The sequence below is a fragment of the Equus quagga genome, unplaced genomic scaffold (assembly GCF_021613505.1).
Source record: "Equus quagga isolate Etosha38 unplaced genomic scaffold, UCLA_HA_Equagga_1.0 132603_RagTag, whole genome shotgun sequence".
Lineage (NCBI taxonomy): Eukaryota > Metazoa > Chordata > Mammalia > Perissodactyla > Equidae > Equus > Equus quagga.
The window spans coordinates 13,172-28,150 of NW_025796377.1; the positions used below are offsets into that span (position 1 = coordinate 13,172).

Sequence of the window (14,979 nt, forward strand, 5' to 3'; positions counted from 1 at the left end):
AGTTCAAAATCTTTCAGGCTAACTGCCCTACCACAGGGAACTGTGAGGGTAGTTGCTAGAGTCCTGTGTTCTCCGCAGGTAAAGAACGCTCAGTCCTTCTCTTTGTCTCTACCCTGAAGTCAAGCCAAGGATGAGCAGCAGGACTGCACGGAGTCTGGAATTGATAATGGTAAAAGCGAGCATTCACATGTGAGAAAGTGAGCGATGATATGGGTACACTCGAGTCCAGGATCCCAGAAGTCCTGGGCAGTTCCTAAAATGACTGGTAAGCCGGTCCCCTCACAGGAGAGGCATAGAAGAGGTGGCAAGAGGAAAGGAAAGTGAGCTAAGTAGGCTTGACGGGCCCAGCTCTTGTTTTGGCTGTGACCATGCATCCACCAGCTTAGGCTGAGAATCCACAAGAGGTGTGTGACGAGGATGACAATGTGTAGGCTTTGCCCTGCTTCTCTGGGTTGTGAGCATATCTGATCCAGTCTGTGGTAAGTGGTTAGGAATCCTTGGGAAAAAGGAATAGCGTCAATTGAAGAATTCTATCAGTTAGTTAAAATGTTTCCGTGAGAAACGGAGGTATAGAAACTACATGGAGGGCCCAAGTATTTAAGTTACAGGCAAAACTAACTGGCTTTTAATGGACGTCTGGAGGGCGGAACCAAACCAGGAGGGTACTGTTACACATCAGAGGAAATCTATAGACTTGACGGTGTTACCTTTTGTGTACCCACATCAAATTCCTTCTCAAGTGGTTAGTGTGGTGATGACGCTGCATTAGACAATGGGAGACAGACACTAAGGTAACAGAGATAGCAACTGTAGGAAGCAGCTACCACATGTGGGGTTAGGGGCGCATAGGGAAGATGTTGTGTTTGTCATAATTTGGAAGCTTGGAAGAGAGGTCCTGAAGACCTGGGACTCGGATCCTGGGGGTTGCTGCCCGACTGGTGCTGGTACAGGTTTTCCCCACTACCCTAAAGTAGAGTGTTGCAATGAACCCTTTCGTAAGCCAAGGCAGTGTAAAGCAAAGAAGCAATTACCAATAGTTTATATGAGAACAATTTTTGAGCGTTCCCAGATCCAAAAAATAACCTACCAAATCATACAAATAACACATAAAACCTCACATACTAACATAGTGAAAGCAGGAAGGATATGATAAATACACAGCCTGTATAAAATAGAAATAATGTACGTACAGTGTAGTTTCACTTACCAGAATCGGGAAGAGTGTGAGCACACTGGAAGGCTGAGAGGTGGTGGTGGTGATGGTGGTGTGTTAGGCTGAGCCGTCAGAGGTTGAAGTGGTGGGAGGTACAGGAGACCAGGGTGTAGGAGAGAGGAAGAGGGTTATCTGTTAACATCCCGTCACTGTCTGAATCCATCAGTCCAGGCAGGTCACCAACATCTGCACCTTCTACATCTGCTTGCCTCCAGTCGAAGGGCAAGGTTAGTAGTCCGCTGTGCCTGATCTTTCAGGCTTGAGTTGCGACCATATGTTTGACTGCTTAGCCACTGTAATGGCTCGCTGTAAAAGAAACACTGAACACTATTTTCACTTTTTGCCTTTTTTTCATAGAAGTGAAAATTTTCTTCGGATTTCTTTTGGTTAGCAAAAGGTCTTTTGTAAAAGTGAAGTGCTGTAAACTGACCTTTCAGTTAGTGTGGAAAACCTCTACCTCTGAGGGGTCTGATGAGGCTGGTTCTGGAAGATAGTTTCCAGTTAGTTCACTGCTTTTTGTATTTGCCTCATACTACAATAGCGGATAAATTATATGCAATCAAATATTTCCTTTATGAGGCCGGCCCAGTGGCATAGTGGTGAAGTTCACACTCTCTGCTTCAGCAGTGGGGGTTCGCCGGCTCTGATCCTGGGCCCGGACCTACCCGCCACTCATTAAGCCGTGCTGAGGCAGCGTCACACATAGAACTAGCGGGCCTATGACTGGCTTATACAACTACGTGCTGGGGCTTTGGGGAGGAAAAAACAAGAGAGAAGATTGGCCACAGATGTTAGCTCAGGGCCAATATTAAAGGAAAAAAGAAAGAAAACATTTCCTTTATGAATGCACAAGTGCATTCTACAGTTCTTACCTCTCTACCCCAGACCATCCAGCGTAGCTGACAGGCAAAGTTTGGGAACTCTAGTACTCTGTGTTCCTTTTCCTGCCTAGTGGACTAGAGGATAAAGCGGACTAAAGTGGATAAAGAGGATAAAGTGGACTAAAGGATAAAGTCTGGAGGGTGGAGGCCACCCAAAAATGTAAGGAGTTCAACAGTTGCATCCTGCCGGGAGCCGTGGCTACATCATTTGATCGGCTGTTTGACAGGGTTCAGCCGATTAACACAGAGGGGTGCAGGGTCGCCCCTTGGTGAAGAATAACCCACCGGCCCCTCACATAGTTCTGAAACCTGTGCTGCTTCTAATTGCCCTTCATTCCTTTTCCTTTCTTAACCTCCAGTTTTCACTCCTTTGGGTGGCTGCTTGGGAGGCACTACCTCCCGGGAAAATTAGATATAGTAAGAGAATGTGACCACCTGCAGGTAACTTTCAAGATATTTTTCAGTTGATTATTCGAGGAGCACACAGTCCCATTTGAGACAAGCAGAAAGGAATCCTGCCCAGATAAGATGTCGAATTAGGTTTATGGCCTCCATCTGGTTAATGTTTCCTTCTTCCTCCAGTTCTTTGTCTAAATACATATGCATCGTCCCTCCAAGTTTGCTGGTTAATTGGATGATCAAGAAGTATCTATATATTATTCTTGACCTTCTGCTTTCTGTTAAAATGTTATAGAGGTTTTCTCCTAAAAGCAATAAATAATAAATAATTGATGAGTAGAAGGGCCGAGGGGTGCAGGGATGCCCCTCGGTGAAGAATGGCCGGCTGACACCCCTGATATTTTCTGAATTATATGCATGCTTTCTATCAAGGTTATGTCTATACTTATTTCTGTTTTTTATTCTTGAAGATATATAGTTTAGCTTAGCTTTTCAGCCCTTTACTTTACTAACAAAATGATATTTTCTCCGGGCAGTGTGCTTAAGGGACTGTTAGCTCTACAACCTAAAAGACAAAGAAATGCTTTCACCCCCTAAAGGGCGCGGGAATGTAAAGATGTTTAACTGCCCGCTGAGAATGCAAATAGCGCTGGGGATAAGACACCCTGGAGTCGCCTTTTGTTCCCATTAACCATCCACACTAATGGTGTAAATGATTGAGGGAGGCAGGGATGGTTCCCCCAGGATGTAACCAGACGGAATGCTGTCCTGTCTGGAGGCCTGGACCTTCTCTCTTTGATTTAACTTTACCATGAATTATGACAGATGTCTAGGTACCTATCTCTTTTAGCTTAGAGACAACAAACACTAGTTAATTGCGGAGAACACTACCATTAACCTTATGCTCTATAGAATAGAATGCTAATAAATATTCTTGTGCTCGTTTTTTACTTCCTTATCTCTCTGAGAATATTTGTAGAGCTATTTCTGTACGAATCCGGAAAAATATAAAAACGACACTTGTGCACAGTAAAGTTGGACTTGCTAATACCAACCCAAGTCTCACGTCCCCTTTATTTTCCCCTCATTGCGCTGACGCCGTCCAACCCTCAGGAACCTGGACTCAGCCGGGGCGGGACTCCGGCAGCATCCCACTCCCCGGCCCCAGCCCCAGCCGACCCAGGAGTGGGAGGAACCTGCTGGTGAGGCCTTGATGAGTACCTCTATTTCCTTACACTTCCACTAGCTTTCCTCCTTTATCAAATCCGACTTAAGTGAATTGGTATCCAAAGCCCTTGAGTAATCGATCCACCCCCAGGCTGTCTCCCTTTTCCCCACCATGAATCTCCAGTGATGTTGGACTGACCGAAACAGGGTACATTCAAGCCCACTTCTCTGCCTTTGCCTGAGCTTTTCAAAGATAGTATTTTTCCCTCTGTGTAGAGCAGAGGTAAGTATGTGACTCTGGGAATTGGCCTGTGTAGCTTGTCCTAGGGACATGCTCCAGGAGAGTGTATGTGGGAAACGTGGAGTGGCCCAGGCAAGGCTCACCCTGAGGAAACACAGAAGTATACTCTTACATCCTGCCTCTCATTCACCTTCTTCCCCAAAATTAAAAAAAAAAGAAATTTGGGGCCGGCCCCGTGGCCGAGTGGTTACGTTTGCACGCTGTGCTTCTGAGACCCATGGTTTCGCTGGTTCAAGTCCTGGGTGCGGATATGGCACCGCTCATTGAGCCATACTGAGGTGGTGTCCCACATGCCACAACTGGAAGGACCCACAACTAAAAGTACACAACTATGTACTGGGGGTCTTTGGGGAGAAAAAGGAAAAAATAAATCTTTAAAAAGAAAAGAAAAGAAATTTGGTTGAGGTAGAATGCACATTCTCCTTTGCTCATATTTAATTCCTCAAAAAGGCTCAAGCAGAGACTGTGACACTTGCTTTTCACTATAGCTTAGTTAAGGTGCTAACACCCTGTATGCACAGGCCAAGAACCATGGACAGTACAGCTATCTTTTAATGCTTTTTTCCATGTTGATTTTACAGAAGCTTAAACATTCCCTTGATCGGGATCAGTAAGTTTTACATTTTGTTTAGTGCTTCTCACACCACCCCTTCCTTGCACCTGCAGTCAGAGCCTCCTGCAGCCCCTATATTTTCTTACTCCTGTGATCTCCCTTCTCAGTAATGGCTCAAACCCTTCCCAATGCAATTCTATTCCTCCTCTCCCCGTTTCTTGCCCCTTATTCCTTCTCTGCATGTCCTACTGCCCTGAAGCAGGCTCTACACTTATATGCTCTCCAGAACCCTGCAGGCTTCTGTGTGAGTATAATGTTCCCAAGGGAGAAAATTACAACCAAAGGCCAGGGAAGTGGAGGGAGAAACACCTTTATTTTCATCAGAAACAGTAATGCTTATAAACTTGTAAAAACATCACTATAAGAGACAAGAAACCAGGAACTGGGATGGGGTTGATGGTAAAATGAGGAATCTTACAAAGATTATTCAAGATGTTCCACTTGCTCTAAGATTGAGTCACTTAGATTTAGTATAAACCAGTGGCCTAACCTATCCTTCCTACCCTTTGTTCCATTTTTGGTGGTGGCTGGATTCCAGAGTAGTGACATGCTCTAGTTAGCAGCAGTACTTAACAGCAGGTGCCTAGAGGTCAACTATTCGTTAAGAATAGGTCCACGCTATTACCTTGTAGATGTGCTTCCCACCAGGAGAAACAATTCCTTCCCTGGCATGGTGCAGAAACACTTTTCAGACCACTACCCACTCATTCTGTTCAAAACAAGGACACTCTGGCTTTCTGGCAGGACTTATGGATCCTATAGCCTTCTTCCCTTCAAAGAAAAATTGAAGTCCACAGTGAGACAGGACTCTGGAGTTGTAGGAGGAGCTAGAGTTTATCATTCATATGCTGATTCCTATTCCCGGACATGGTTCTGAAGTGCTTAACTGGTTGTCAGTAACTCTACTGCTAAGCCAGGGATTGGCTGGTAGAACTCTCCATAAGCAGAAGGAAGCTCTAAATAACATATGTTGACCTAAGGAATTGATCTGTCAGGTTTCCTACACACTCACGGCATCTCTCCTCCTTCCTGTGATGTGGGTATCTCATTTATGTACCCCCTGATGGCGTATGAGGGCAGAGTTCTTCGTGAAGCTTTTTGCACACTGACAGCACCTGTAAGTCTTTTCCCCAGTGTGCGTTTTCTGGCGGGCCCTGAAGTGGGAGCTGTTGTTGAAGCTTTTCCCACACTGCTCACAATCGTATGGGCTCTCCCCAGGATGGACTGGGTGGTGGCTGCTAAACCGGGAACTGTTGTTGAATCTCTTTCCAGAGACAGGGCACTGATCGGGCTTCTCCCCAGTGTGGGTCCTCTGGTGGACAATGAGGCTGGAGCTCTGGCTGAAGCTTTTCCCACATTCTCCACACTGGTAGAGTCTCTCCCCGGTGTGAGTTCTTAGGTGAGTTGTGAGGGTGGAGTGCTCACTAAAGCCCTTCCCACATTCACTGCACTTGTGAGGCTTCTCTCCTGTGTGGATTCTCTGATGACAAACAAGATAAGAACCTTGGCTAAAGCTTTTCCCACATTTGTAACAATACAAGAAGCTTCTTCCAGTTCTGGAGCCGGCTGATGGTGAGGGAGAACTCTGAGAGCACTTCCTCCCACACAGGAGGTATCCACAGGCCTTCCTCCCAGTATGAAGTCTCTGGTGACTCATCCTCTCCTGGGATGGGGGTTTCTCCTCACTCTCACCTGGAGAACATCTATGTTGCCTGCCTGACATTGGCTCATCCTTCCAGCCTCTTGTTAGCTCAGAGTACCAAAAAGTTTCACTAGACTTTCTCCACTGGGCCTTGTTCATTTCTGCTTCCTCTGAATCATCCCATTTCACATTCTCATTTTTAATCCCATACTTGATCTCAAAATCTGAAAGAAAAGAAATACAATGTACTGGAAAGAAGGGGAAAAAAATGGAATGAGAAAAGAGTTACATAAACTACATAAAGAAGAAATACCTAACTGAAATTTTTCACGTGATTCAGTCTTCTGCTAATTAAAAGCCTATGTTTCTCTCTCCAATTGTAGTATGTTTAAGGTCGAAATTTGTGGTCACAGGTAAATATACCCTAAACTCCACGAACTTTCCTCGTATTTTATTTCCTTTTGGATGACCTTACACAATGATAAAACTCAGGCAAACAGTCAAGTTCGGTATCATCTGTCAATCTGTGTATATGTGTATTCTGAATTCTTGAATGGCCTAGCTTCTGTGAACAGAAAAACAAAACACCACCCTGAGTGGCCAGCTCACACATAAAGCAAGTTGCTGAAAAGGAAGCAAGTGTGGGCTTGGGTCATGAAAAGAGGATCAGTGCTGGAGAAAGAGGGAAGGAGAGAGAGTCTGGGCTGGAGGACTAACTGGCAATCTAAGGAAGCAAGGTAATTGGAACACCATGGGAAAAAGTGACATGGACTCTGTGGAACAGTCTGGCAAATGCAAAATTGGAGTCCAAAGTGCAAGAGAAACAATCTTTAAACACCATGAAAACCAAGACTCCCTGGTCTGTATAAGCTCAACAGAAAGATGATGGCAAGTCCAGAAGCAGAAATGGCTCTCTCTTCATTGCCAGGCTAATGGTCTCTAAGTGGACTTTCCATCCTTTGACTGCCAGAGCCAAGAGTCTTACCAAGTCTGTTGGGTAACAGGAGTGACAGGTCAAGTCTGCTAACTTCCTGGCCAGGATCCCTGAAGTGCTTTTCATCCCCAGCAGCACCATCCACAGTGGTAACTTCTCCAACCTCTGTGGGCTCCTTGTTCTGCTGACTCAACTCTCCAGCATCCGTATCACTTCCCTCTTGGCCTTGTAACAGTTGCTACAGAGGCCCAGGAGCTTGAAAGGACATCCATTTCCTCATGAAAGATACAAGGCTCAGGCATGTGGCCTCTCCTCACTTTGAAGTAACATGACTGTAGGTTTTTGAACTTGGTGAGACACTGCTCTGGGGTCCGCAGAAAGCCCTGCTCCTGCAGTTGTGCTGCCATGGCCCTATAGATCTGGATGTTCTGGTGACGAGCCTGGAGTTTTTCATAAAAGTGACAATTACTGAGAATGGCCAGGACTGTCATGGTCTCTTCATAGCCCCAGTGCACACCTGCTGCCAGGGAACAAGAAACACAGTGATCAGATTAAAGAGGACCAGATACCACAATGCACGGTTTTAGTAGCCCAAGAACTTAAATCCTAGTTTGTCAAACTATGCCACAACTGGCTACTCTCATTCATGTCTCACCGTGGGCTTTTTCCTAAAACAAAAGCTATCAGTATACTAGAAAAGAAATCTTCTTCAGCTGAGAAAGAGTTGCAGAGTATTTTCTAAAGCTGCCCTGTTTATTTCCCTTTATCCTGAATCCCACTCGTTTCCCCTGAGATATGACTCACAAGGGTCGTGCTCGCCTGGCTCCACAGTTGTGGGGATCCCTGAGGGCCTGTGGCCGCATAATAGGACATGGTGAACATGCAAGACTTGGAGGGAAGCAAAGAGTTAGAGGAGAGAAGAACTAGTTATAGGATACTTCTGCCTACTGCCACCTGTGATGCCCAAGTCCCTCCTGATCTGACCCATCCCTGACTGTTTATCTCTCCTGTCATCTATGTAGATACAAGGAACTAACTTACAGCACTTAACTAGGACAAGGTGAGAGTAAGGAGTAAACGTCTGGAAACTGCAAACAGGCTGGCTGTTGCTTCAGAACACACCACACATTCCTCAAAGGGGTGCCCATCTGGGCCAGTCACTGAGGGCTCATTTGTCTAGAGCTGTCCCAACAAGGACGTTCTGATAACATCCGGTCATGATGCTCTCAAGGGCACACAGCCCGTTCTCATTACCCCCTCTCATCCACTCTGCTCTAAGCCATCATCTCAAGCCTGGATTGCTGCCATGGCCTGCTACACGGTCTTCTTGGTTCCACTCTTGACCTCCTACGTTCTATTCTTGACCCAGAAGTCAAAGTGGGCCCCTATCCTTCATTCAATTCAACTAACATGTATGAGTGTCTACCATGCCACTTTCTGAGAAATGCAAATATCAATAGGACATGGATCCTGCCTTCAATTAGGCACAGTCCAATATAAGTCTCTGTAACAAGAAGGAGACACAAACAAACGTTTAGGTAAAGGGCCAAATAAATTGAAATACTCAAAGGGATCGTTTTGAAACTATTACTCCTCTGCTCAGAAACCTTCCAAAGCCACCCCATTTCACTCAGAAAAGTCAAAGTCCTTACAGAGTTCTATAGGTAAGGCCAGAAGGCCTGAATATAGTACTTCTCAAATTATCTGTAAAGAACCAGGTTTTTTGATTGTCTTTAAAAATACAATAAACATGCAGTTGGATAGTGCAGCAATGTCAAATTGCTCTAAGTTTCTAAATGCTTGCTCTCCATTTCAGTTCATGTCACTTTCAATAGCACTCCCCTAAGTGATGTGACTCTGATCTTGTTTATTGTTCTCATGCTCTCAATCTGCTCTGGTCACACTGGCCTCCTTGCCCAGACTTGCTCCAGCCTCAGAGCTTTTCCACTGGCTGTTCCCTCTGCGTTATACTCTTCACCCAGAGAGCCACATGGCTCGTTCCTGTTCCTCCTTCAAGTCTTTGTTCCAATGTCATTCTCTCAATGAGGACTACTCTGACAACTCCAACAAAAAATGCAACTCACCCTCTGCCCCTGCACTCTTTTTGATGACTCTTACTCTGCTCCATTAGCCCGACAGCTGCAATGGAACCTGATTCCTAGACTAAAATGACAGCCTTCTGAATGCACACAGTGGCACCTGCCAGGACATCACCCATCTTCCATAGAGAACATAGTACTCATTCCTCAGGCTAACATCATCTTCATTCTTTTATGTTCCAGTAAAAAATCTGGGTATAGCACCTACCCAGATAATTCACTACTTTGGTGACAGAAACACACCTGGTTTTGGTTTTCAAATTTCAAAACTCAAAAGAAAATTCCCTGAGTTACCCAGACAACATAAAGGTTTAGGTACTACTTTTCCCTCCATGTAACCTGCACATGGCCAAATGAGTGGCTTCACACTGGAATCCACTATAGCCTTTATCTCAGCATATCCCCTACAGTGAGGAACAGGAACCATCTTCAATTCAGAGCTGGAAGAGAAGGCCCCTTGCTGGGGAATGGTTTGCTTATAGGTGATCAGTACCAGGGGAGACGTGTAGAGCAGTCCTCACCCAGGTGGCTCTGGAGCAGGAGTAAGTGTGAGGCCTCCCACCTTCCTGGAGTGGCTGCTTGCTGTTGGATGGGTACTATCTGAGCCCTCCAGTGTGTTCCCATACCCCACGTTTTTCCATCTCCATGGGCCTTGACTTGGCCCTTTGGTCTCAACAGCCCCATGTGCCAAACTCCTAGGGGAACTGGAGGAGCCCTGTAAGCCTCGACAGTAACTGGCCTGGAGGCTTCTGAACTTGGTTCAACAGTGCTCCTGAGTCTGGTAGAAGCCTTATACACAAGAACTCAGTGTTCCCCACATAGCTGGCTGCTTTGCTGGTGTACCTGGAATTTCTCATAAAACCAAGGCTCACTCAGAACAGACAGGAAAGTCCTGGCTTTCTCAGCAGCCCAGGGCGCACCTGCCACTTTCCGGTCCACCAAGGCCAGCTGTTTTTGTGTCACCTTGATTTTTAATTCCCCCTTTGCTGGTGTTTCATGGGCTTCTACTCCAGTCTCACTTGTGGAACTCTTACAACTTTTCCTTGCTCTGCAGCCATGGTGGGGAGGGGGGTCCCCAGTGTTCTATTTGATCCAGCCCCGAGATGATATTCAGACCATGAATGGGAAACCCTACATGTGAAGAAGCAGGGAGGAGACATCAAAGCCCAAGCCAGCTGCAGAGCACGTGTCTCTGAATCTGATGGTCAGGGAGGCTGCTCTGAGGAGGAACAGCCCATGTGGGACAGAACTGATTTGAGGAAGGCAAGAGATCAGTCCTGAGACCCTGCAAAAGGGCTCTTGGTGCCTCCTGAAGGGCCTGGGCACAGAAGCAGACTGTCACAGCCAGGTTGTTCTGGTTTTTACTCTCCTCTGCCGCTCAGGACATAGCACAGCTCTGTGTGTGAGCACACGTTCATTCATCTCTCATCTGTTTCTCCCACAGTCTAAGACTACTGTCTGTCTCCTGTGCTGTTTCTCTTGCTGTCTCTCTGTCTCCCCTCCCCCTTTTCCTTGACCTCCCCACACTCTCTGTCCCCACTGCTTTCAGTCTCATGTCCCCTCCCTTGTTCTTGCTCCTTGTCACATATGCTATCCATCCCTGTCATGAGCCCTCTCTTGCTTTCCTTTTTTTTCAGTTTCTCTCTTTGTCTCTCTGTCTCTGTCACAGTCTCTGTCTGTGTCTTCCTATCTCTGTGTCTCTTGTTTACTTTCTATATTTTCCTGTTTCTTCCTTCTTTCCTTCTACCTAACAGGCTCCCTACTGTCTGTGTGTCTCCTTCCTTCTCAGGTTCTTTCAGTCTTCTCTGAACAACTGAACACATCCATTCTGGACCTAAAGGGAATGCAGATCCTTACCCAGCGAGACGTTTCTGTCATTCTTCCATGTAACACCCCCGTAGAGGGCCCTCTGTGCAGGGCCACAGTGCCTCTGTCCTTCCTAACACAGGGATACTGCACTGTCCTCACAACCTATGACTGGGTCGCTGTAACAACACCGGGGTCTGCTGCTACTGATAAGAAATCACCCTGCTAGCCTGGGGTGGGGCAGAGACAGGAACACAGTCATGAGATCAGGGGCAAAGCAAGGCAGAGGGAGGTCAGGCCTCTGAGGGAAGGATTAGGGTGAGTAAGGAGCCATGTGATGACGGCAGAGTAGACAAAATAAGAAAACAAACCAAGAGGGGCCTTCCCGGTGCTGCAGTGGTTAAGTTCACACATCCTGCTTCGGCAGCCTGGGGTTTGCCAGTTTGGATCCTGGGTGACTACATGGCAACACTTGTCGAGCCATCCTGTGGCAGACGTCCCATACATAAAGTAGAGGAAGATGGGCACAGATGTTAGCTCAGGGCCAGTCTTCCTCAGCAAAATGAGGAGGATTGGTGGCAGATGTTAGCTCAGGGCTAATCTTCCTCAAAAAGAAAGAAAGAAAGAAAGAAAACAAGCCAAGAGAACCTCAATGAACCACCTAAAAACCCTTTCTAACATCTCTGGAAAAGAAGGAGTTTTAAGGTGAGAGTGAGTACAAGGTGAAATGAGAACTTCAAGAGAAAAAAGGTGCAGACCACAGCTCACCTGGTCCCCTCCTATCCAAAGCAGAGCACCTGTTTCCTGGTCTCAAAGACCCCTCTTCTGGGGATGGTTCCTGGAAGCCTGTAGAGTAGGCCAGGGTGGGGGAGAAAGAGCCACTGTTAGAGGGCAGCTTCCACACAACAGCCACAGAGAAGAGGTTCTGAATGCAGTCCTCGGGCCAGCAGCATGAGCAGCATCTGGGAACCCTTCAGAGATGCATATTCCTGGGCCCCACCTCAGATCTTCTGAATCAGAAATGCTTGGGGTGAGGCCTGGGAACCTGAACACACCCCCAAGATGAGTCTGTAGCAGACTCAAGTTTGAGGATCACTGTCATAGCCAATGCCCTCTCTGTGTGTTTAGAAGTTTCTTTCACCAAATCATTCTTGGCATAATAGCTTAAAAAAAAAAGTTTTCATGCTAAAGAAGTAAGTACACATTATAGGAAAAACATGTTTTAACAGAATAATGAGAGAGAATCTCTTATACCCCACCACCCAGGATAAACATAGTACTCTTAAAAATAGCACAGTAACTCAAACCTTTTATTTTTCTTCAGACTAAAATAATATATTCTTTCCCAGATCCCACCTTCAATAATTCTACAAAGGAAATGGTTCATTTTGATGAACTTCAGAGGATATTCAGAGTTCTGTGACCCCTGGGGAGATTACAACACTCCGGATTTGAGCAGCCCATCGGCACAGTGACCAGAGGGGACAAGAACTGGAACACAGTGAATCCTGCCCCTCTTTACTCACAGACCCCAAAGCCTCAGAAATCACACACCACAGAGCACAGATGTTCCCAAGGATTAAAAGGAAATAAATGCTAAAGTGGTAAAGTTTACAAAGATCCTGATAGAGTATTCACTTCACTTAAAAAATACACAAGTGGGGTGAGCCTGGTGGCATAGTAGTTAAGTTCACATGCTCTGCTTTGGCAACCCAGGGTTTGAGGGTTTGGATCCCAGGCATAGACCTACACACCATTCATCAAGCCCACAGTGTGGCAGTGTCCCACATACAAAATAGAGGAAGATTAGCACAGATGTTAACTCAGGGACAATCTTCCTCAGGCAAAAAGAGGAAGACTGACAATGGATATTAGCTCAGAGCCAATCTTCCTCACCAAAAATAAATACAAAAATACAAAAGCAAATACAACTCTTACACTATTTTCCATTCATAAACAGAAGCTTGCCAGTTTAAACAGCATGAAAACACAATGTTTTCCTCCAGGATTTGAGTTATATAAACATGAGCTGCCTTTTAAAAATTACTTAGTAACCTGTAGTGGCAGCTTTCAATTAACCAGAAAAGGCAGCAGTGGCCTTTAGAGTACCTCCAAAGTATGCAGCCAAAGTGCTTCACAGAAAGAGACCTCTAAAGATGGAGCCTTCGTCTGGCCATGCAATGGAGTATTAGGCAGCCATAAAAAGGAAGGAAGTGCTGATACACGCTTCAAACACACTAAATGAGAGACCAGACATGAAAGGTCACATACTGTAGCATTCCATTTCCATGAAATGTCCCAAAGAGGTAAATCCAGAGAGAATAAAGAGCAACTGATTAATGGGTACAGGGTTTCCTTTTGGGAGGGTGAAAATGTTTTGGAATTAGATAGAGGTGGTGACTGTACAACACTGTGAATGTACTAAATGCAAGTGAATCATTCACTTGAAAATGGTTAATTTTATATTATGTGAAATTCATCTCAATTAAAAAAAATTTTTTTAGTTAAAAAAATTTTTCCAAATTAATTAAGATCAGTAAAAATAACAAATACAGCTTTGGAAGAAAAGAAAAATAATAGGAGAAATCTATTGTGGAAGAAAGTAAGCTGGATAGGAAAAGGAGTTTAATGTCTTTAGGTATATGAAGAACTGCTATGCAGAAGGTGAAGGTAAACATGCTCCCTTTAATACGCCTGATTCAGAAGGAATAGAATTAAACTGAAATAAAAGAGGATTAGGCTAACACATAAATGATCTCTAAGACTATTTCAAGTGCTGTTACCATCAACTGAAATTTGAAATCTTGTCTTTTGGATATATTTCAAAGGCATTTCATCTGGAGCCCAGGGGCAGATTCACGCTCAGACTTGCATTTCCAATAGAGGATTGTTCTTCCCCCACCTCAGGTGAGGGCAGAGGCCTCTGCTTACCTTCTGAGTGTTCCCATGGTCTTTGGCATGAGCTCCGTGGCCCCGTCAAAGTCCGTTCCTCTGGATGAAGCCCCTGGATCAGGTGGGATCTCAGTGATTCTCTGGCTCCTCCTAAAGGGGCCGTCTCCTCGATGAGCACTCTCAAGTCTTTCCCGGAATCCAGGACCTGAGAACAGACCCTATCATCTGTCACTACAAATTCCTGCCTAAGCTGGACCTACAACCCCTAAGAGTGGCATTAAAAAGTGCTATGAGACATAAGGAAGCATAAGAGAAATATTCTCAGAGCCACTGTAATAAAATAAAAATGAATAGAATTTGGTCTCAATCACTTGGTCTCAAGTGATTAAAATCATTTACATGAAAGCTCTTTGCATAGACCCTGACATACCAGAAGGGCTAAAGTGGTGTACATGTGTTGGAAATGAGAGCATCAGCTTTCACATGAGAGAGCTCCTGTGATCTCAGCACTACTGCCATTTTCTCTCCCCCCTAATCCAATGCATCACCAAGTCCAGCCAGTTCTACCTTCAAAAGATCCCTTGCATCAGTCCTCTTCTCTCCCTCTCCACACCCTCCAGCCTGGTCCAAGACACCATCCTCTGTCTGGACTGGACTTCTGTCATTGCCTCTTATCCGCATCTTCTCTGCTGCTGGACCCTCTAACCCATTCTCTCTCTACACAGAATCTAGCAGATCTTTTTAAAACATATGATCATGCCCATCTCTGTTAACACTCTTCAGTGGCTCCCACTGCACGCAAAATAAAAGCCGAACTCCTCTTTGCAGCCTGAAAGGCCCAGCATAAGGTGGCCTCTGCCCTCCTCTCACCTCTCACACCACTCTTCTCCTCGATCCTGAAGCTCCAGCCACAAGTCCCCACTTCCTTCTCAAACATGCCAAGTCCACCCCCACCTGAGGCTCTTGGAGTGTTGCGTGCCCTCTGCCTGGAGTACTCTCTTCCCAGCTCTTGACACAACTGGCTCCTTCTTT

The 14,979-nt window shown here is 45.7% G+C and overlaps 1 protein-coding gene across 1 annotated transcript; it reads right to left on the reverse strand.

Annotated features, from left to right (window-relative positions):
• Positions 1-4,868: 4,868 nt before the first annotated feature.
• Positions 4,869-14,871, reverse strand: LOC124232854 (zinc finger and SCAN domain-containing protein 32-like). Its single transcript, XM_046649764.1, is given in 6 exon segments — positions 4,869-6,440; positions 7,202-7,389; positions 7,391-7,670; positions 11,824-11,901; positions 13,987-14,152; positions 14,515-14,871. Coding segments are annotated over 6 exon segments (1,647 nt in total). The 5' UTR covers positions 14,629-14,871; the 3' UTR covers positions 4,869-5,619.
• Positions 14,872-14,979: the final 108 nt, after the last annotated feature.